Below are 23521 nucleotides of genomic sequence, written 5' to 3' on the forward strand. Positions count from 1 at the left end.
CCCCCATGGGTTCAATTGCTCATGTTCCCAAGTCGAGAAGGTTGTGATATACCCTAGGAGAAAATATGTATGTTAGATAAAATTTGTACAGACATGATTTATTGGCCATGAGTTCAAAGTCTATGAATCAACAATCTGGTACATCCAGAAAAAGAAAGGGGAAACCTACCAATCTTTAAATGGGACAGCTAAGTGGCACGTTGGATAGAGTGCCTGGTCTGAAGTTAGGAAGATTCATCTTCCTGAGTTCAAATCTCCTCAGACACTTACTAGCTGTGTGACAGTGTGCAAAGTCTTGTGATGGTGGAGAGAGAGGAAATGGGAGAGGGGTGTGAGGAGAGGAAAGAGAAGAGGAAAGGAAAGAGAATATGAATGAGAACTCCCATTTCAATGGGGCAGGAGGTAGATGACAATCTAGTGAAGGAGAGAAGGTGAATGTCACTAAAGCAAAGGGTGAATCCAACATAATTCAAAAGTTGTTAAGAGATCCAGAAGGATGAACACTAAGAAAAGGGAGTCTGGGACAGCTAGGTGGTGCAGTGAATAGAGCATTGGCCCTTGAGTCAGAAGGACCTGAGTTCAAATCCCATTTCAGACACTTGACACTTCCTAGCCGTGTGACCTTGGGCAAGTCACTTAGCCCCAATTGCCCTGCCTTCCACCCTCCAAAACAAAAATCAAAAAGTTGAGGGACAAAAGGAAAAAGGAGTCTGAATGTGAACCTCTTGAACAGAAGAACTTTCTTTGTATCCTTGTGGCTTAGCACACTTGCAGCATAAATGCTTGTTAACTGACTTACTAAATGATTTAGCAATTAAGAGATCATAGGCACTGATGGAAAGCATGATTTTTTGGATTATGTTGGGGTCAGAACACAGATCATAATGGACTGAGAAGTGATTTTTAGCTGAGAAAATCAAGTAGCAAATGTGAATGGGTTTCTTGGAATTTGACTTATAGAGTTGATAGGTATAGGATAATAAATTGAAATTATGGAGGGTAAGATAAATTCCTTTTAATGGAAGCATCAGTGAAGAGGAGAGGGTTGCAAATCATAAAACATCCCAACTTTGGAAGAATTAAAATTGTGGATGATCCAAAAGGCGATGGAAAGGCACATGGTAGGTGCAAGTGGTCTGCAGCGTCTTACAAAGAATAGCTTAGATGTGGGAAGTAGCATGAGATACATAATCAAGGACAATCAGAATAGCCAAAGGAGTGGGGCCAGTCACGCGGTAAGAGGATGACCTCATGAATGGCTTCTGCCTTTCTGTAGTATCCATGAAATACACAAATCGGTAGAATGGGACTGCCAGTTTATTAAGTAGATCCTTTATGGATGAGTGTGAGAAAGTAGATAGTATAGTGGTTAGTTATAGTGTTGAGTCTGGAATTAGGAGGATTCATATTCCTGAGTTCAAATCTGACTTCAGACACTTACTAGCTGGACGACCCTGGGCAAGTCACTCAACCCTGTTTGCCTTGGTTTCCTCATCTGTAAAATGAGCTGGAGAAGGAGATGGCAAATGACTCTAGGATCTTTGCCAAGAAAACCTCAAATGGGGTCATAAAGAGTCAGACATGACTAAAAAGAACTGAACAACAAAAGAATTATGGATAATGGGAAAAGGTGGACCATCCATGCATCATTAAATCACCATGCTTATTTGTGTTTATTATGCATCTCTTCTGAGGAAACTATACTTCTTAATGACAGAAATTTTTCTTCTGTGTTCATATTCCTTGTGCCTAGCATATATGCTTAACTAATATCATTGTAAATGAATGTAATTTTAGAAGATATTTTCAATCCAGTAAGGGCAGTGCTGAGGCCTATTCTGAACAAATTTGTGCAACTTTTCCATAAACTGTAAATAAGTATTATCTTTCCTAAGTGTGTGAAACATGAACCATTATACTAAATGTGTAGGCTAAACAATTGAAGAAATTCTCTTTGGATTCTAGCATATATGGCCATTAAGGGATATTTATACTGTGGTTTGATTTAAGGGGAGTATTTTATTTTTGATCTTTTTATTATGACAAATGGCATATTGTGGTTATAATATAAGCCATGACCCTAGATAAGGCAAAATTGATATTAAGAATGATGAGTGAGGCAGTAGCAGTGGCTTTTGAAATTAGGTGTGACTTTGTTTTTTTTTTTTTAATCTTTTCAACTTCAGCTTTAGAATACACTTGATAATTTACCAGTCTATTTAAAAATTCAAAACCTTGTTCTGGAAAACATGAAGCCAAGGTAAAGGAAATAACTCAGAAATGTTTAGTGGTCTGCTGTAAAATGTGAAGATTTCATAGGATCATAGATTTCTCTCCATTAGGAACTTTAGAGGTCATTGAGTTCAAACCCCTCATTTCACTGATACAGTAACTAAGACACAGAGAGGTTAAGTGACTTTCCCAGAGTCATACAGCCAGTAAACATTTGAGGTAGGACATTAACCCAGATATTAACTCTTTTCTATCTACTGTGCACACTCATGCTACACAGCATAAGCTTGGTATATGGGAAGTCCACTGCTTATAGAGTAGAAACTTGTGGGATTAAAACCTGGCACTGCCATTCATGGGTTGTATCGTCTTGGACACATCATTTACTGTCTTGGGTCCTCAGTTGCCCCATCTGTTAAATGAAAGGATTGGACTTAATCTCTACGTCCCTTCCAGGTCTAACATTCTGTCCAGTGGAAAAGAGCTTTGGATTTTGTGACCTTTCCCGGTTCCTATCTCAGGGCTTTGATTTCCTTATCTGCACGTAGACCCTTCACATGTTGGTCCCCTGAAAAGCAATACAAGATTCATAAGTTCTAGGAAGCAACATCTGCATTTGATGTCAAGTTCACAGACAACCTCCACCTTTCCCCACCACTGTGTTCAGTTTTACCAGTCAGTAAGAAGTTTCACTAGTTTAAAACAAAAGACATTTAATTAAATAGCAGAGGCCAAAAGAAGATTCCTCTCCTTTCTATGTGCACATTAAGGGGAGAATTTCTTGTGCATCACTGTACTGCTTGTGAGGGAGAGCACACATAAAGAGAACATACGTGACAAGGGAACACACAAAGAGGGCATACAAAGAAGGAAGACAGGTGCCCAGGAAATAAGCACAAAGGGGCCCATTTCACTGAGCATTGCCAACAAAGCCAAGACAAGTATCAATTGCCTGTGAAAGGGTGCAGATGGTATAACTCAGCATTTCTTAAGGCACCCTGGAACATTCTTTTTCTTGAACAATGTACCTTATGTTTGTTGATAGGCGTTAAAATGATATTTTAGAGGATTTGACTATAAGAGTTCTGCCAAAGTGTTGTCTAAACTGAAGGATTCTGTCATTTTGGTGAGAATGACTGATACAGTTCAGTGCTATCTGAAAAGAATACCGACTGTAACAGGCCAGACAAGTGGTCATCCGTATTTTGCCTGAAGAACATTCATGGAGGGAGGCCACTAATATTGTAGATATGTTGTAACAGCTCTGATTCTTAGTACATTTTTCCCCCACCCCTGACTTCCAGCTTAAATTGGGCTCTTCCCTGCTTCCTCCTGCTTCTTCTGATGCTTGTGACCAAACAGAAGACTAATCCCTCTCCCTGTCATAGCCCTTCAAGTACTTGAAGACAATTATCATGTACCTGAGTCTTTTGACCAAACAACTCCATTTTTAAAACTGACTTTCATATGACAGGAACTCAAAGTCTTTCACCATCTTGATTGCCTTCCAGCAGATCACTGTCCCTTATTTAAGAACCCAGAACTTAATGTGGTACTCCAGATGTATTCTGACCAGGTCAGAGTACAGAGAAGCTACTACTTCTTCATTTCTGGAAGCTGTCTTTTGGTTGCCCCTCAAGATTGCATTAGCTTTTTTAAGTACCACTGTATACTGCTGGCACATATTGGGCATGCATTGCACTAAAAATCCTGGACTTGCTGGTTCCTGAAGTCTTTGTTCCAGGTAGCTATCTGAATTAAGTTTAGAAAATTCATTAACCACCTTGCAGATCATGTGTCCAGAACCCATTTGGGGGACTATGAAAACACACAGAAACACATAACACAAAATCTTTAATATAGTTTGTAGATTTATAGGTTGAAAACTAGATTGGACATCCAGGTAAATCTAGAACAATGCACTCATTCTACAGTTTAGGAAAAAGAGATTGCTACATAGTGACTGACTTTAAGAAACCCACTTCATTATCAAGATCCTCCATGATTGGTACTGATGAAATTTAGTAAGAAAAAGTGAAGTAAAGAAATAAAGCCACTGTCTTCAACCCACAGTCTTTCATCACATAACCAGAAGCCTTGTCTTTTCCCACTATATTTCAACCAATGCCAAACCTTAATGTCTCCTCTTATGTGAAATACTTGGACCAAATGAGATCAGAGATACCATCTACTTTTTAATCTGATGATCCTATAGAGAAATTTTGTGAGAAATTTTATAACAGAAGTTTGACATGTCTAATCTAATAGTATATCATGCTATATTTGGAATTAAAAAATTGAAAATGTTTTTTGAGATAACATAAGTTCACAAACATATGTCAAATTAATACAAAATTTTTCTTCTAAGGCTATCTAAGAATCCAAATTACTATTTGTTATTTATCTAGTGAAGCAGGCAAGTTGGTTTACAGGAAGGAGAAGGAAGAAAGAAGGATGAAAGGAAGCAAGGAAGAAATAAGAAAAGAAGGAACAAAAAAATGAGACGAAATGTGACATTGATATCATCGTCACAAGTTTTTCATAATTTCTTTTAACTATAATTATTGATGCTTTAAACTGCTTTGAATCATTCAAATGTCTCTAAGGTCTCTTGCACTTTTTAAATGTTTTACTGAAAATTAAAAGGTATTTCCTCCTCTTCTAGTTTGTAATTGTATCTAACTGCCCACTAGAGACCTATCTAATCTCACTGCTTCATTCCTTAGAGAAAGAACAGTGGGTTAAATGAAGTTGATTTGCAGAATGAATTTCTTAGAAGAAAATGGTATTATATGAACTAACTTGCCTAATATCATCTTTTAACATTAGTACACATGTATTATAAGACATAAATATAGTGTTTTCCATCAGTGGTAATTAAAAAAAAGTTAATCTGGCAAAAACAAATCTGAATACTTGTGTTTAGTTGTGATGTGTTTTTTTTTTTCATTTCTTTTCTAACTTGCATTTTGTTTAATATTTTTTTTCACTTTCCTTTCTGTTTGTTTGTCTGCCAGGGCAGTATCTATAGAACTGCAATGAGTAACTTCTAACCGAATGGTTGAGAGAAAGATACTGGTGAAGTGTTCTAACTGGACAGGTTACTAGTGAAGTTACTCTAGAGGGATTTTCCAAATTCTACATTAGTTTCTTGGTCTAGAAATTCTATAACACATGTATATATCCTAATTTGGTATTTCTTGGATGATAAGACTCTGAGAGCCTTGGTTCATGCTACCAAAATTAATGTAAGATTGATTAGTAATGGGGAGCCAATTTATACATTTATGAAAAGACAATATTCCCAGCTTCAGACCTGGCACTGGCATCATGTGGTAGGAACTCATTTTCTATTGAGTGGTTTCATTCAAGAAAATATGTGATATATGAAAATACTGGTTTGATTAAGAGAAAATGGAATTCTATGTTAAAAAAATTATCTTTTTCAAATTTTGCTTGCCTGATGAATTCCCTTTCTTCACTCCACTCTGTGAAGAACCATGTCTAGCTAGAATCAGAAGGAGCTAAATTCTCACTGTTCAAAACCTTGCCCTTCTTTTTTTTAGACTATTTATTAACTTAGACATCCTTTTTCCATTCCTCTCTACTCCCAGACTCATTTGCATTCCTATGCTGGAGTACCTCTGTGTTCTTTCAGAAAGAGCAGTGATCTTACCCTTGGAACAGACTAACTCTCCAGGTATGCTCCACTGGGGCCTTTGTTCTGTGACCTGGCATCCCCCAGCAGGGAAGTAGGAGGGCAGGATCCTCCAGAAAGTTGATGCCTTTTTTAAGTATAGCCTTTTTGTTCAACCAAATTAGATATAATCTGATGTTCATGTCCTCTTAATTTCAACACAATCTTTTATTTTCTCCCACATTCTCCTATTTAACACACACAAACATATTACTCAGATAAAGAAGTATACACACATATGTATGTATATGTGTATCTGTGTACATATATCTGTCCCTAATTCCACATTACCAATCACTTATCTGGCATTTCAAAATGGATGTCCCAAAGACATCTTAAATTCGACATCCTCAAAACTGAACTCAATATCTTTTCTCTCAAACCCTGCCCTCTTCCTAATGTCATTATATCTGTGGGAGGCCTGCTGCAGTCTTTTTAGTCTAGTTGGTTTATAACCCTTAGCATTAATTTGGACTTCTCATCTTCAATCCATGTATCTAATCAGTGGCCAGATTGTGCTGTTTCTGCCTTTATAGCTCTCCCATCCAATGCCTTCTTCTCTTTCACAACTACCACTGTAGTTCACAGCTTCATCACTTCTCAAAGATGATCATAATGACCTCCTAATTTATCTTCCTGCCTCAAGTCTCTCCCCACTCTAGCCCATCCTTCACAGTGCTTTAAAATAATTTTTCTTTAATCACAAATGTGGCTGTGCAACTTCCATACTCAGCCAATTCCAGGGTCTTCCTATTGCATCTAGGGTAAAACAGGAATCCTTCTGTTGACTTTTTAAAGTCATACACATCCTGACCCCATTGGACTTAGTGGACTCATTGGACTTTCCTCTTCCTCGTGTACTTTCTTATCCACCCAAACTGGTCTTCTCTCTATTCCTCACACAGGAAACTCCTTTATCTTGGCTGTCCCTCCTGCCTGAAATGAAGTGCTTCCTTGCTTCTACCTAATACAGTCCTTTTTCTTTCAGAATGCTCAAACACTATCTTCTGTGTGAAGCCTTTCTTCGTGCCACTAATAGCCATTGTTTTCCCTTCCAAATTACCTTGTATTTGGCTAATTTGTACTTTTATGTTCACTTTATATTTATGTTCTATATACTTGTTAGTTAGTTAACTAGACAGTTACCTGTCTCCCATGAGATTGCATGCTCACTATAAATAGGAGTTGTCACCATTTTTTTTTGTATTTTTATTCCCATACCTAGCAGAGTATCTAGTATATAAGTGGTACTTTATAAATGCTTGCTGAGTAATTTATTCCTAAGGTGTCTAGACCAATGATGCTCAGTCTGACCCAGAGGAAACATGGAAGCCTACAATTAATGTCTGTTATGAATCCCTTCCTCCCTTCCAGAAGGAGGAATGGCTGAGATAGATGACATTCCCAGAAGTCCAGGAGTTAAGGACTCATTATTCTCCAGTAACATTAAAGTTGTTAAAGGATTTCCAAGGACCAGAACTCCAAGCAATCATACACAAAGTACTAGCTGAAAAATTAAATGTTTCTAAAGCACTGGAGAAATTCTCATATTAGACATTCTCCCAAATCTTATTTGAATTGTATATTTTCTGAGCAAAATATTCACTGGTAATACAGTGACAAAATTTAGCCCAGCCCTGGTAACATCATCATGTTTTAAGTGAACCCAATGTGAAGTACTAAAGAGTGGAAAGAATAATGATTCTGGAGTCCATAGAACTGAGGAATCCTGCCCCTGACACAAACTACATGGGTGACCTGGGCTGACTCCCCTAACCTTCCTGGACTTTACTTTCATTAACTGAAAAATGAGCACGTTGGACTAAATGTCCAATGAGGCTCTCTGATAGTTTGATGAAGGTTTTGGGATCCATTCTCAGAATGTTTTAAAAAGCATAAAAGAAAATGCATGAGATTAAAAAGGAAACCAATTATAATGAAGTATAATTATCAATTTTTTTTTTAAAAGAAGTTCAAGGACACAGGATAAGAACCTCTCTTTTAGAGCTATGGTTTATAGTTTTCACTACAGTAACCTTTGATAGGAAGAAAACTTTCTTATTAACATAATAGAAAATCCGGGTACAAGATTTGCCAAAACAAATTTTTATTTACCCCTAAGGAGATTCTGAATGTTTTTAGTAAATATACAAAATAATTAGATAACAACAGAATCCAGTGTCTGTTCCTCATAAATATTTATGTATACTTCCAGTGACCACTGATGTTTTAATTTTAACGTGTTTACTTGAATCTGTTGAATTGTAGAATTGGTTGTAATTATGTTAATGGTTAACAACACATATACTGTATGCATATGGGGCTATGGTTTTATTGTTCATTATATCCAGAATAACCATGGTCCAATTATTTTGATCACTTTTTCCCTCTTAAAGTTTGACTGTTTTATTTACCTCTTTGCCTTAACTTTTAAGCTGTGTTTCTGTTAATGTGTGTGTCCACACATGCGCATACATGTACGCTAGCAAATACTCATTGGTTCAGACAAATAGTTAAGTCGGTTAGTTATCTTAATTACTACACTGGATCAGATTCTGAATTTCATTCAAATGTTTTAATGGTTATTCCTTTGACTTGTGAATTTGTTGGTTTGTTTGTTTTTTTTACTAGATCTCTCTGATGTTGATGGTGCTGAGAGCAATTATATTGTAAATAATTATAACACATTATATAGCACTTGGATTTTTCTAAAGCCCCTTTCTGACAGCACCTAAAGATGTGTAGTGATATGTGGAGTGATATTTGGCAAAACCACAAAATCAAAATAAGGGAGTCAGTGCTATGCAATTTAATTTCCTTTAAACTTTTTCTTTTTCACATAGCATCTTTTACTGATACAACAGGTTTTAAATATGTATTAAATGTATTTCACATTTTGACTGAGAGAAAATTTGGAAGATGTTTTATTTCTGAGAGTGAACTAAAGTCCTTTTGCAATTAAGGATAATACAATATGAGGATTGTAAGGGAACATGGTATAGAGTCAGCCCTGAATGGAGTAAGGAAGACACTAGTTAAGTCCTGTCTCTGACATATACTGGCTCTGTGACCCTGGTATTCATTTCATTTCTTGTTACCTCCAAACATCTCTTCTAGACTATAAACTGCTGAGCATTTTTTAATCTGCATTGGTAGAGTGAGATTCCTAACTAAGATTTCTTGCACTGGTAAAATCACAGGTTAAAATTCTCTTCCCCCAAGGCCAAAAAAAAAAAAAGTTCTACATCCTAATAAAAATTAATCTGTTGAAAAACAAACAAGTCTGTAGCCATTAACATATGAACAACCCAGATGAATTGATAAGGAGAAAGATGCTATCTACATTCTGAGAAGGAACTGATAAATAGAAGTATGTATGTACATACACACACACACACACCTATTTGTGACTAATGGTGGCCATCTCTAGGGGAAAGAAGAAAAAAGGGAAAAAAAGAAATTTACATGATCATTTTATTGTCTATTTGAAAGGAAAAGCAAGTTATACAAAGTAGATTTGCAGTTTCATGTTCAAGCATCTTTTTTATTGTACTATGCTATGAAAATTCTTATTTTATTCCATAAATTAAAAATAAAATAGGTTTTAAAAAAGAATTAAAAAGATGATTCAGTGTTTAGGAAACAGAAATTGTCAAGCTGAGTAAAAAGTATTTTTATTGAAGGGTTTGCTTATAATGTAACAGTAATTAAGTAAATAAGTAAATAATAACAGTACTATGGCAAAATGTCCCTGGTTGGGGCAACTTGATGTGGAGTAAACCTGAGTTAAATGTTTCTCTTCACAGAATACTGACGGAAAAGAACAGACTGAGGCTCCTAATGATTTTTGTCAGGGCTGGTTAAGAATAAAAAAAAAAGCTCTTAACCCTTAAGGTGTATAGTCTAATGGGAATGAGGCAATACCCTGAAGACTAGATCAATATAAGATATATGTAGAATGGATGTAAGTAGTCGAAAAAAGGATGGTATTAGCTGCTGGGAGGAACAGGAAAGGGCTCTAGTAGAAGGCTGAATTTGAGCTGGGAAACTAGGGAGTTCTTGTAAAATACAGGTTTTCATTATGCTATAGATAAACTATCTAGTAAGCCTTCTGTTTGACATGGTCAAGAGAGCTTTGAACTGACACTTCAAAGGAAGATAACCCTAGTTCTTAAAGCTTGCACTCATGGAGCACAAACTTTGGCAAGTCTTTGTTGTGGTGGTTGTGTTGTTTCTATTGCGTCCAGCTCTTCTAGACCCCATTTAGGGATTTCTTGGCAAAGATACTAGAGGGCATTGCCATGTCCTTCTCCAGCCCATTTTACAGATGTGAAAACTGAGGCAAATAGTGCTAAGTGATCATATGGGGTTATACAGCTAGTAAGTGTGTGAGACGATTTCCTGACTCTAGGCCAATGCTCCATGTACTGTGCCAACTAGATGCCAAAATATGTACATACACACATACATACACAAATACGTGTGTATATCTCTCTCTGTGTCTCTCTGTCTCTCTCTGTCTCTGTCTCTCCGTCTCTCAAGATTCTTGATTTAAAATAAACTCTTTAAAACATAAGCCAGTCAGAGGGTGGGCTTTTTGTATAGGAAAAAAGGTATATCAACTACCCTTGAGATGGAGTGTTTGGTTTTTTTTGTTGACTTGAGGAACTCATCTAGAGTGCAACATTTTGCTCTTAAATATGCCATTTTTAAAAATTACTTTAGCCATATCCTTAATAAAACCAACTGTGAAATGTCTTTGATGGGTTGCATTTTTAGAAATCATCTTTTCTTTAAAGGAATAAAATTACTACCCCAAACGTGTGCCACTTTTGAACTTTTCTGTAGCTGTTGAACTTGTCATAATTATAGCATATGAACTTTGAATGTGCTATTGATTGCTGTTAGAATGACTGAATAAATTTTTATAAGTACCTTTAATTTTACCATTGCTGTTCAGCTGTTACCAAACCAGTTTCAATATTTCGTCAGGAAGGTGTTATACTCTTGAATATCCTTTGTTACTCTCAATGATTTGTGAGTTCATTAGGTGCTTGTTACTTCCATTGATCCAGCACTTAACACAGTGTGTGGCCCATAGTAGGTACTTAATAAATGTGTATTGAAGGAATGATATAGATATCCACCCTTCCATACTTTTTCTTCTTTTTAGATTCTTGTCCAAGTTTTCTCATTATTACTTCATTAGACCAGTTTTGTTGTTCTTCTACCATCTCAGGTTTATTGGAGTAAGTGGTTCCACTCTTTCTTTTCTTCGTAGGTAACCATCAAATTTCCTTTCTGGTCATAAACTCATAAAACTAGAACTGGTCAAGAGCTCAGAGATCATATGATCATAGATTTAGAGTTGTAAGGGTATTTAGAGGCCCTGCCATTTCACAGATGACGAAAGTTTGATGAAGGAGCATTAAATGACTTGCCCAGTGTCACTGAGTTTGTAAGCTTGAGGGGTGGCATTTGAATCCAGGTTCTCTGACTTCATTACCATTACCCTTTTGGCTGTAACATGATGCATCAACAATGCCATCATGCTTCCTCTTGGGCTCAGATTATTTATTCTTTTCTACTTTCATCCAATTTAGCTTGCCATTTCTGATTTGAATTCTCTTGCTGTCTCCTGATTTTCTTTTCACTCACAGAGATATGACATTATTATAGGAGCTTAGGGCTGTTAAAAGAGATGGACTTTTGCAATGACTGAAAGCATCTTCTCATAAGCTTTCTCAGAAGTTTGTTCCTCCAGTCATTTTGTCCAACTAAGAGAGACATAGTGCTATATATTTAACAGACTACCCATGTAGCTCTGCATAGCATAATTTGGACAATTTATACTTTTGATCTGTCTTGTTTTTCATGGTTAGACCAATCTCATCTGCATTGCTATGAATTTAGTATTTTGGAGCTCAGTCTAATTGTTTCATTGCTATTTATGAATGAGAACTTTGTCATTAATAGGATATCCTTCTAGTTTAGACTCTGTACAGAATTTTTCCCATTAAAATTTTGCCAGAATAATAACAATTTTTATTTCATCCTCTTGACAACCCTGTGGGAGTAAGTATTACAAATATTGTTTTGCAGACGAGAAAAACCAAGTCTCAGGGTGTGATTTGACTATTGTCATTCATCAGGTAAATTCCAGAAGCAGAACTTGAAACAAGGTCTCTCCTGAATTAAAGTCCAGCACACCATTATACTACATCAATTTTGAGATGAATACATCTCAGCTTTATAGCGGGTAATTTTCATCCTTAGAAGATCATTGAATAAAGTTATCTCCATAGGCATACCTTTCACAGATTGTCTTATGATTTTATTATGTGCTTAGAGACGCATTATGTGAGGAGACTCTGCAAAACTGCATGTTTTTATACCAAGTCAAAGCTTTTTGAAAAACATTTTCTGCATTTCTCTTAGTCAAATGTTTGACCATAAAGATGTAGTCTGCTAGAAAATTATCCGTGAAAGCCTGTTTCTTCCCTTCTCATGTTTTCAGCAAAGATCCCCTTGAGGCCTGCATAGACCAGTAATATAACCATTTTATAGAGATGAGAAAGCAAGCGTGTGGGTTGATAGTTACTATTCCCTTTTGTGTGTGTGTGTGTCAGAGCAAGTTTTTTTTTATTCTTTCAGAATTTTAACTTGAGATATATTGACAATTGATCATCACTTATCTTCAAAATTTTTTACTTCTAGTGCAGTTTTCTTATAGGTGTGTTTGGTCAGGTGTGTTTTTTTTTTCCAGATTTCCAGGTGCCCTATAATACAAGGGTCCCAGGGTAGAACAACACAAATTCCTAGCTTCATTTTAACCATTGCTGAGAATAGAACAATAAAGCAATACCATCTGATATGTACTGTAACATGTTTGCTGTCCTTTCAGTTAATTTTGTGTCAAAACAGCTGAAAAGCAAAATGTCTTTGGATTAAATTAGCGAGTAAAGTAGAAAAACTTTTAAAAAGCTACAAGCAGTAAAAGAAGTCATTACTTCTCTTTACACATTATTACAGCACATAGCATGTATTTTTTGTTGTATAGTTTTGGCTAGGTCACATATCTCACATCCTCTTAGAAGTAATATTTTATTTCATTTGGGAAATCCATAGTTTAGTTTTTACTTCACACCAAATGAAATTGGGGCTTCACTCACATGTGTGGGAAGAGGAGAAGAGAGAGGGCGGGAGGAGGGAAGAGAAAAGGGGAAGGAGAGAGAGAAGGAAAGGGAAAAAAGAGGGAGAGGACACATGCATAACTGCTGGGGAATCATATAGGAAAGAAAGATAATTGCTACCCTCACTAAGTTTACATGTCATAGGAGAAGATAATGTGAAGGGTATTGACATGAAGCGTGATATGGAGATGAGCAGGATTATGTTGAATTGAACTAGAAAATGGCCTAATTATGGGCAAGACAAGGTGCAAACTGACCTATCAGAGCCTAGCTAGCTTCCCAAGGGGAGAATCCAGTTCCCAAAAGGAAGGAAATGAGAATAACAGAGAAGAGGCAGCATGGTGTGGAGATGGCTGGGAAGTATCATGGATGCCTGATTTGAGGCAAGGTAAGAGCATTGGACTTGGAGGCTGGAAGACCTAATTTCATATTCCAACTTGCCTAGGGACACATAGCTAGTGGAATGCGAAATCATGTCCTCCAGACTCCAAGTCCAATGCCCTTATTACCTTGCCCAGAAACAGGTATCCATGCATTGATATGGTAAAGATACAGAAGTCAAGTGAAAAGAATGGGGCATAGAAACAGAGCATCAGCAAGTTGCTTCAATCTGTCATCCATGACAGGCCAGTGCTCCATTTCCCCAGACCTTCATAAGCTACTAATGAGGGAGCTTGTTAAGAATTAGGCCCCAGCTCCTTGTTTCACTCTTTTTCCCCATAACTAGAGGGGAGGGAATATGGTCTGCCATAAAAACCAGGGACCAAAATAGATGTAGACTTTGTCGACAAGGAAAGGCAGATACATGTATTGAGTAGATCATAGTGTTTTGAATACTTATGAGATGATCAATGGAAAGAAACATTAAAATGTGATTTTTCAATTGTACCATTGTTTAAAATTATATAAATTTATGTAAAATTATATAAATTATGTCAATTTATATTTATGTAAAATTATAGAGATTAAAATTATCAAATGCTGTTCATACACCCAACAAAAGTTTATTGGCTTGCTATGATGGGTCAAGCTCTCTTCTAAGTATCATTGGAAAGTGAATATCATGGAATTCTTAATCTTAAGGAGCTTATAGGGGGAGATAATTGCAAATAAATATTTGCAATTTCAAATGTGGTATAATGTAATTGAGAACATGAGAGACACAGATGAAGTCCCTCATAGAAAGGAGAGACTTCATTTTAGCTTTAGAGACCAGGCTTAGGAATATGAACTTGATTGATTATGGAAAAAATTTATTTGTATGACCCATAGCTTCTGTTTTGAACTCTTTTTTGCCATATTTGCCTTGTGTATAGAGGTATGTGTGTGTATATACACATATATATATACACATATTTATAATACACATATAAACTGGATATATATGTATATACTGTATACACATACATGGTATATATTTCTATGTATATATGCATGTGTGTGTGTGTGTGTATATATATATATATATATATATATATATATACATACACACACACACACTGCCTACATTAGGCTTTAACTTCCTTAAGAGCAGGAGTGATGTATACTACATCTGTCACTTATTATTACCTTTGTGAATTTAATCTCTGTGCCTCATTTTCCTCAGTGCGGGGAAATGGGGATAGGGAGGATAGGATTTGAACCCTGTGTTCAAATTTGACCCTGGGCAAGTCATTTAAGCCCTTTTACCTCAGTTGCTTCATCTGTAAAATGAGTTGGAGAAGGAAACAACAAGCCTCTCTAATATCTTTTCCAAGAAAACTACAAATGGGGTCACGAAGAGCTGGGCATAACTAAAAAGACAGAGCAATGATGACAACACATAAATTCAGTCTGAACCATACCTTGGTTAGAAATTCTCATAGGAACACTTTCTAATTTGTAGTTCTGATAAACTCTGAGAGACTACTATAGAATTACAGTGAGTAAAAGACTTAAATTAATGTTCATTCTGGAAGCATAATATTTATATGTTATTTGTGCAAGGGCATCCCTGTTTTGTAAACAATGTTTTCAAATCTATTGAAAGAGCTTTCTTACAAAATCTTAGAGATTTTGAACTTGGAGAAGTTCATTGACTTTAAACAAAGCACCAGGAAGATAATGCTGAATGTAGACAGCTGTTTTGTTTTGTTTTGTTTTGTAAAGAAAAAAAAAGCTTTCCTAATTGGAATTTGAATACAAAAGCTGCAGGCTGGTGATTTCTCTTTTTTCATAATCACCCTTATTCTATTGATTTCAATCAGAGGAGAATAATGAAGTTCTCTCAAGTATTTACTTTCAGCCCCTCCTAAGTATTGATCAGACTGTAAATCCCTGGAATTTTTCCCAGGTGCTAAAAGCTATTGACAAGATTCAGGTTTGCTGGCTGTCCCCTTTTGTATAGTGGGAATCAAGTATTATTCCCCATTATGTCATACAGATTTCTTATTAATGTCTCTGAGTCCAGCTGTTCCCAATGGGCTTCGTTTTTCACTTTAGAAAAGCTTCAGTAATCGCAGTAACTAGAAAAGTTTAAAAGTATGTAATGGTTTTGTGAAGATTTTACAGTGTTTGAGAGATGACATAAGTCAGTGGAACAAGACTCTGGGGTAAAGGACATAGAATCAGATTTCAGCTCCGCGCCTTAGCCTTATTATGTGTGAAGCTGACAAAAGCATCGAACATCTCTGGACAATGATTTTTCTCACCTGTCAAATGAAAAGGCTTGAATAGGTGACTTTCAGGATCTAATCTAGCTCTACTCTTATGCTCATTAGACTTATTCTCTATATAGTTTATTTATATGAATGGACTTCTGTGAATCTGCCCTTTGTGTTGGAAATTTGTGTTTGCAGGCTTATATCATGACTCTTCCCTTTTTCCATCTAATAAAGTATAAGAATGATCTCTAGATAGTTCTATAAATAAAATGGAGATGCAATGTAAGGAGTTAAGTTATAGCTTTCTTGGTTGACTATTCTGACACCGCCATAACCCACTATCATGGGCTGTTGCCATTTTGTATCCCTCTTATATAGAAGAGTACCTGGCACACATTGTTCAGTTGTTTTTCATTTGTGTCTTACTCTTTGTGACCCCACTTGGGGTTTCTTTTATAGAGGTACTGGAGTGGTTTCCCATTTCCTTTTCCTGACACATAGCAAATGCCTAATAAATGTTTGTTCATGTGTCATTTGATACCCTTGGTTTGTATTTTGGGCAAATCAATGAAATTATGCATATGAGCTTGATTTCCCCCTACTATGTATGCCCAAAGGGATATTTCAAAGATTATTGAGTCCAAACCCTTCATTTTACAGATTGAGAGATTGAGTTTGATCATTCTTTAATGATTTACCCAAGGCCACATAGCTCTGTTTGTTGCAGAACTGGAACCAGACCCTTAGTCTCCTAATACCTAATCCATTAGATTTATTGTAAACTCTACATACATACTCCATGTAAACTCTACATACCATGTTCTAAAATACATTGGAATGATAGAAGTATTTTAGGCCTAACAGTTAACTACATTTTGAAAGTCATATTGAGAGTAAGTTTTGATCCATAACTTTTTTCAAGTGGGACTTGACTTGGATGCCCACTTTTCAAGGGTTCTCTAGAGAGAATTCTGGGTTAGTTATAGGTTGGCCTTAATGTATCATTTTAGAGACTGAAGAAATTTTTTAGGCCACTGAGTCCAACTCTTTTATTTTACAGAAAAACCTTAGAGAAAGGTGAATTGATTTGCTAACTCCCACAAGTAACCAAGATAGGATTTGACATCAGATTCTTTGGCTTTTATTCCTATGTTTTTTCCATTATTAGATGGCCATTAAGGTTCCATCCACCTCTGAGATTCCATGAACCATTTATTTAGAAACAGTACTATACCATCCATGATTTCCCAATTAGAATTTAGATTATATGGCACTTGGATGTTTGCATCACTCCTATTTTGGAAATGGGAGAGTTGTTGGTTTGGTTTGGTTTTTAATAGCCATTTGGGGATGTCTTTGTTACACATTCAGAAACACACATTGGCATAACTATGCTATTTAGGTTGACAGAATGAGAAGAAGTTGAAGCTCTAACTTTTTTTTTTAAAGCAATCGGGGTTAAGTCACTTGCTCAAGGTTACAGGGCCAGGTGTTTCTGGGTGGGTGCTAAGTGTCTGAGCCTGGGATTCGATCTCCAGGTCATCCTGACACTGGAGCCGGTGCTCTTACTTGCTGTTCTACCTGGCCACCTCGAAGCTCTAACTTTTAAGGATGCCAAAAAGAATTTTCATAAGGAAACCAGGATACTGATACTTCATCCCTTCTTGCAGCTAGAATCTTTACTTTTGTTGTTGTGTAAAAATAATAGCTACCAAAAATGGGGGAAAAATAGAAGTTTGTCATAGACACACTAAAGATAGAACATAGACTGACTTTCAGTGGCAAAAATAAATTATGCTACAAGGTGATGTTTGCATAGGTAATGAGAGACTAGAGAGCAAAATGTGAAAAATGTTATCCATAACTACCAGCTGTTAGCCAACGCCTTATTTGTCAGTGAGTATGCAGAGCCCCCAAATATGGGCATTATTGTAAGCTTTTCATAAGGTACATTTTGAATGACGTGTAATTCTTCTAGATAAAGAAGTAGAATGGCAGGATACTTTTGTCTTTATTTGTAGGCCATTTAAGGGTAACAGGTTCAATCAAAGATTTATAAAGTGTTGTAGCCATCAAGTTGAATTAATTTAATGATTTTTCTGTAACCAGAAGGTGTTGCTGTCTAGTAAGGTTTAGAAGTTTATAAGAAAAGCAAAAGCAATGTGTAATCAGCCCTTTGTCTCCTTCCCTTCCCCCCACCTTTGGAATTTGGTGGCCATTGCTAGTCTTCCCAGACAACTCCTCTTTTTCCATTGGCCTGAGATAATCTTCAGCCACCTCTGTCTAGGTCTCTGTCTCTTCCTTCCTCACTCCCTCCTGAGTATTCTTCTGTCACTCTAGCTACATCACCTTGGGTGCTTGGTTTAGGATTTCAGCTTGAAGGGCAGAAGGAATATCACAAAACTGATTATAATTCTGCCTTTGCAAAGTTTGTCAAAAGTTACTAACAAGCAAAATATTTTTGTTAAGAACCTCCTGGCTGGGATTAGAAAAGTAAAACTACCTATTCTAGACAGAGGAAGCATCCTTCTGTCTTCTCTCTACAACAAATCACAGTCATACAATATTCTCCTCTGTTGCAATCCCCTGTTCACCATTAAAAATAAACACAGCCTGGGGTGGCTAGGTGGCGCAGTGAGTAAAGCACCAGCCCTGGAGTCAGGAGGATCTGAGTTCCGTTCTGACCTCAGACACTTAACACCCACACAAAAAAACTAGCCATGTAACCTTGGGCAAGTTACTTAACCCCAATTGCCCTCCAAAAGACAAACAAACAAACAAACGCAGACTGCATAGCTTTTATGAGTGCTTATAATCATATTAAATCATATAGTCATATAAGTTTAATGCAATAGAGAAAACATGTTAACTGCAAGCAGGGTTGGTTGTGAGAATATATCTTTCCTATCCTTTTGTTGATCTTAAGTTCAGTCCAGTCTGACTGTACCCCTCTTTGGGGGGAAGTAGGAGAGACAAGGTGAGAGAGGAGAAAAAGCAGAGGAGAGGAAATGATGAGTTGGGAAAAAGAGGAGGAAGAGAGAGAGGGAGGATAAGAAGAAGATAGGAGCAGGAGGGGGAAAGGGAGAGGGAAAACCATCTCCTTATCCATACCTAATTTTGAGTACCAATTCAACATGCCATTGGGGCATATCTCTATATACTGAAGATCAGAGCACAGGCCACTAAGACCCTGCCACTGCTATGTGATGCCTTGCTAAAATCACTGCCTGGTTTCTCCACTCTGTTCACTATTCCCCACATTCCCTCCCTCCCCTCACCTTCACCATATGTATACCCATCCCTTTCCCACATTTGCCCTCATTCCTTCACAAGACTTGTCCTCTTCCTCTTCCTCTTCCTCCAAACCTCAGAGAGTCCATTATAACCTTCGGAACTTTGATGCCCGTCATGCATTTTTCAATGTCCCTGAGGTACTTGGGTTACATTCATGATCTGTGAACTTGCATTTATTTTTTTTTTGTACACTAGGGTCACTTTAAAGCAGCATTGGTAGCTGAGTTTGTTAAAAACCATCAGCCCTTTATGACATGTTTTTCTTTCTTTTGTGAACTTGGACTGTTTCAAAGCAGAGAAATTTAGAAATAATTTTGCATAAAAATGAAAACACATGATGTTCTTTTATAGTTACTAGTGTGAATTTTTTTATAAATAGCTACCAAGTGGCCAGCTCCATGATAGTTGCTAAAAGCTCAATAAAATACCATCAGAGATTGTAATAATGCAAAAATGAACAATTTCATTTTTCATTAGACCAAATTCACTTTTAGGAATTTCTTTTCAGTTACAATCTGACTATAGATGACATTAGAAAGTATATGTGAAATCTAAAATAGGCCTTACAATTTTTCTATGATGCTAAGAAAAAAAAAAACACCTTAATTCCTTCATATTTACCAGCATTTAATTAAAAAAATAGGGAAAATAAGCACAGTTAGATGACTTAAAAAAATAATCTGCTTATTGTGAACTAAGAACTTGATGTTTGGTTCCACCAATGTATCTTTAGCTTAAGTTGGTATTTCAAGTGAATAGCTATTATCTATAATTACAAGTGATGAGTGAAATGTTGATTCACAGTAGACCTCTTACATTGAATGAGATCTACATTAAATAGTGGAATGTGGGTGTATTTTATATAAATTCCTTACAACAACTATTGTGACGGTAAACAAATAACAAAGATCAGATACAAAAGATCCCAGAATTAGTACAGACTTGTTAAGCTTTAAGTCTATAGTTTCTTAAACATTTCAGTGGATCTTGTATCTTGTTGATATGGGGCATTGCTTCCACCATTGCAGACTGCAATGCAATGCAGCCGTACCTTCTCATCTTTAATTCTTGTCGATGTTATCGCATTGATCGTTCATGGAAGATCTACCCAACAAGTTAGAGGTCCTCCTCTAGGCCTTTAAACATTGCATGAGTCCTAGCGCAGATGACACTGTGGCTTGTGTTTGTTTTCATGAGTATACAGAGAGGCCACCTTTAGGAACAGGTTCTGTATTTCTCTTTTAGTGCTCAAAGGTCCTACTACACTGTTCTTTATAGGTTTTTCTATTGTTGCTTGAATAATGCATCATTTGAACCAATTGGCTCATGTAGCAACAGTGTGAATGAATGAATGTTTTGGGTTTTGTATCTATATTATTTTATATTTCAGAATTGAAATGCAAAGGTTCAGTCTCCTGCGATGGTTCAGTTCAAGAAGATTGTTTTTGTCTTTTTGTTTTGTGCTGTATTAGGGTTAGTTCTTGACCTTAGCTTTATTTCCTTTTTTTTTTTTTTAAAGAATGGAATGGCACATTTTTCTACCTAATGTCATTCACTGGATAATTTAAGAGGCTCTGGTAGTATTGGAAAGTGAGAGAAGGGAGAGGAAATGTGATGGAAGAGATATGAGAAAAAAGAAAATGGGAAAGTAGCTGCCATCTAAAATGAGTCTATCAGAAGAAATCAAGGCTATTCAAGTGTTTTTTTGTGTGTCTTTTTATGTTTTAAAGCACCTTGTCCTTAATCAGACAGCATATTGAGAGCACTAAAAGTAGTCCAAGAGCATCAAATTTCTTATTTCAAAATGTTTTATTGATTCTTTTTAAGGTCACTTTTAATTCTGAGCACCACCTCCAGCAAAATGGAGCCTTGTTTTACAACAAAGAAGTAAAATTAAACAGAACAAACACATTATCTTGTCTAACAAGGTTTGTATCATTCCACCTCTCTATCAAAAGGAACAAAGCACATTTCCTCATCAGCTCTCTTGAGTCAAAATTAATTATTGTCTTTATCTCAATTTTAATATATTTTGGTGCTGTTTTCCTTTACATTTTCATGGTCATTGTACGTATTATTCTCTTGGGTCTTTCTCAGTTCAAACAAAACTTCCCAAATTTTTCTCAGTAGTATTCCATTACATTCATATACCACAATTTGTTAAACCATTTCTCAGTAAATGGGTACTATTTTGTATTTTTTTTTCCACAAAGATATATGCTATTGTTAATATTTTCAATTATATTGACCTAAGGTTATCTTTTCTTCATGATCTTTCACCATATGGTTAGTCACTTTCACTCATAGGCATTACTTAACATTAGCTGAACTCCATTTTCAGCTACTCTCTTCCTTTCTTGTTGTTCAGTCTTTGAACTCAAGTCTTCCTAGCTCAGGCCCAGCACTCAGTCCACTGTGCCACCTAGCTGCCCCTACCCACTTCATTAGCTTTCTATTAAAGTTGTAGTTAACCTGGTTAGGGTGAGATAATGTAATGCACTTGTCCTTTGAGTCCCCAGGCATAAAAAGAATACTTTAAGTACAATTCCCTTCCCCTTCAGTTATTCTTTCAGTTTGTATATTCCTCCCAATAACTTTTTACTAAGTATTTGAATGGCTGTTACCTGAGGGCTTAGGATATTTCCAGGTTGTCCACTGGTAAGGAACTCTTTGGTAATATTATTAGTCTTTTCTTTAAATTAAAAAAAAAAGGTAAGTGGAAATGTCAGCTTGTGTTGCTTTTGGCCAAAGGTCATTGAAAGGTTAAAGATAAGCATGAGATGATGTCTCATTTTTCAGGCATCACTTCAGGCTGAAGAAAATGAGGGGAATGGACAACAAAGATAGCATAGTTATCTCTGGACAAGTTGGGTTTTTTGTTTGTTTTTCAGATCTGATGTTTAATGATTTGAATACACAAATATTCAATTTTCATAAAATGCAGAGTATGAATTTTTGTTATCCATTATGCTATTGTTAATAGTAGTAGTAGTGGTGGTTGTAACAGTAGTAGTAATAGCAATCATAGTAGTAGTCATATACTAGTGGTGTACTAGCTTTATATAGAAACATACAATAAACTTTGTCTTAATCTTCCTTAGCTCCTCTTCTCTAGCCCAACTAAATCCTCTTTCTCAGATTTTGTTCCTAGCTGCCACAAGTTGGACATTAGACCATGTGCATTCTTAGATGATGTGGATTTAGTTTGGAAATGCTGTTAGGTATCTCAAGCCTTCCAGAATCTCCCTTCTCCAATTTTTTTTTCCAGGAGTAGGAACCCCAGACCTATGATAGCTCTTCCTCTTAACTTTGATTGCAGGATAGAGCAATCAATATCCTGCTCTAGACTTGAGAATTAGGAGCTTTTGGACATATCTCTCACCCCCATTTTTTACAGTCATGGAGTAGTTGAGATTCTCTCATTTCCTTTGGCTCCTAGAATGAGAAAGAGCCTTCCTTAACTGGACTCTAAACATTTCTGCTCTGGGCTTCAGACTTTCAAGGAAATCATAAGCATCTCTGCCACTTCTTGGAGATCTAAGTGGCTCTTAACTAGAAAACCTTTTTTTTTCTTTTGCTTTTTGGAAGGCAATTGGGGTTAAGTGACTTGCCCAAGGTCACATGGCTAGCAAGTGTTAAGTGTCTGGGGCCAGATTTGAGCTCAGGTCCTCCTGACTTCAGGGCCAGTGCTCTAGTCACTGCGCCACCTGGCCGCTCCTTGACTAGAAAACTTTTACCATGACTTGGTGAGCCATCTCCTTTGTCCTGATTGTAAATTTCCCGGTAGTAAATTCAGTACCTGGCTGTCCTTTTTTTTTTTTTTTTTAAAAGCAGGGGTTATGTAACTTGCTCAAGGTTACACGGCCAGTTATTTCTGGGTGTGGTGCTGAATATCTGAGCCCGGATTTGATCCAGGTCATCCCGACACTGGAGCCGGTGCTCTTACTCGCTGAGCCACCTGGCCGCCCCTAAGCAATTGGGGTTAAGTAACTTGCTCAAGGTTACATGGCCAGGTGTTTCTGGGTGGGTGCTAAGTGTCTGAGCCCAGGATTCGATCTCCAGGTCTTCTCAATACTGGAGCCGGTGCTCTTACTCGCTGTGCTCCCTGGCCGCCCCCTGTCCTTTTCTGTAAGTGATATTCTAACTTGTCTCTTTCTTCCTTTAGAGTAGCATCTTGCCCTTCTCTTTGAAAACCATGTGTCAGTGCCAAGTAGATTAAGCTATCATGGTCCCTTTCGTGGATTTTGAATCTCCATACTGTTTGTTTACACAGGATACCCAGAGTTTTACCTCTTAATAAACTGGGACTCTGGTGGACCTACTAGGTTATTGTTTTGCCCCTCACCTCTCATCCTATAGTCCCAGGTCAGTGAAAATGTATATCCTGAAGCTAGTGAGCAATAGACACCTTTCCTTTTCTTAATTACATATTCTACTAGTACCTTTATGCTCAGGTTGATCTA

At 36.7% G+C, this 23521-nt stretch overlaps 1 protein-coding gene across 1 annotated transcript in view; it reads left to right on the forward strand.

The window, feature by feature from the left end:
• Positions 1–1106: 1106 nt before the first annotated feature.
• Positions 1107–23521, forward strand: part of LOC138175717 (voltage-dependent calcium channel subunit alpha-2/delta-1-like) — a 429557-nt gene continuing 407142 nt past the window's right edge. The window contains exon 1 of the mRNA XM_069106216.1: positions 1107–1235. Within this exon, the coding sequence (XP_068962317.1) occupies positions 1107–1235 (129 nt within the window). The remainder of the gene's footprint in view (positions 1236–23521) is intronic.

Source organism: Petaurus breviceps, unplaced genomic scaffold, assembly GCF_028583685.1.
Source record: "Petaurus breviceps papuanus isolate PSGF00001 unplaced genomic scaffold, PetGlider_PUasm1.0 79, whole genome shotgun sequence".
Lineage (NCBI taxonomy): Eukaryota > Metazoa > Chordata > Mammalia > Diprotodontia > Petauridae > Petaurus > Petaurus breviceps.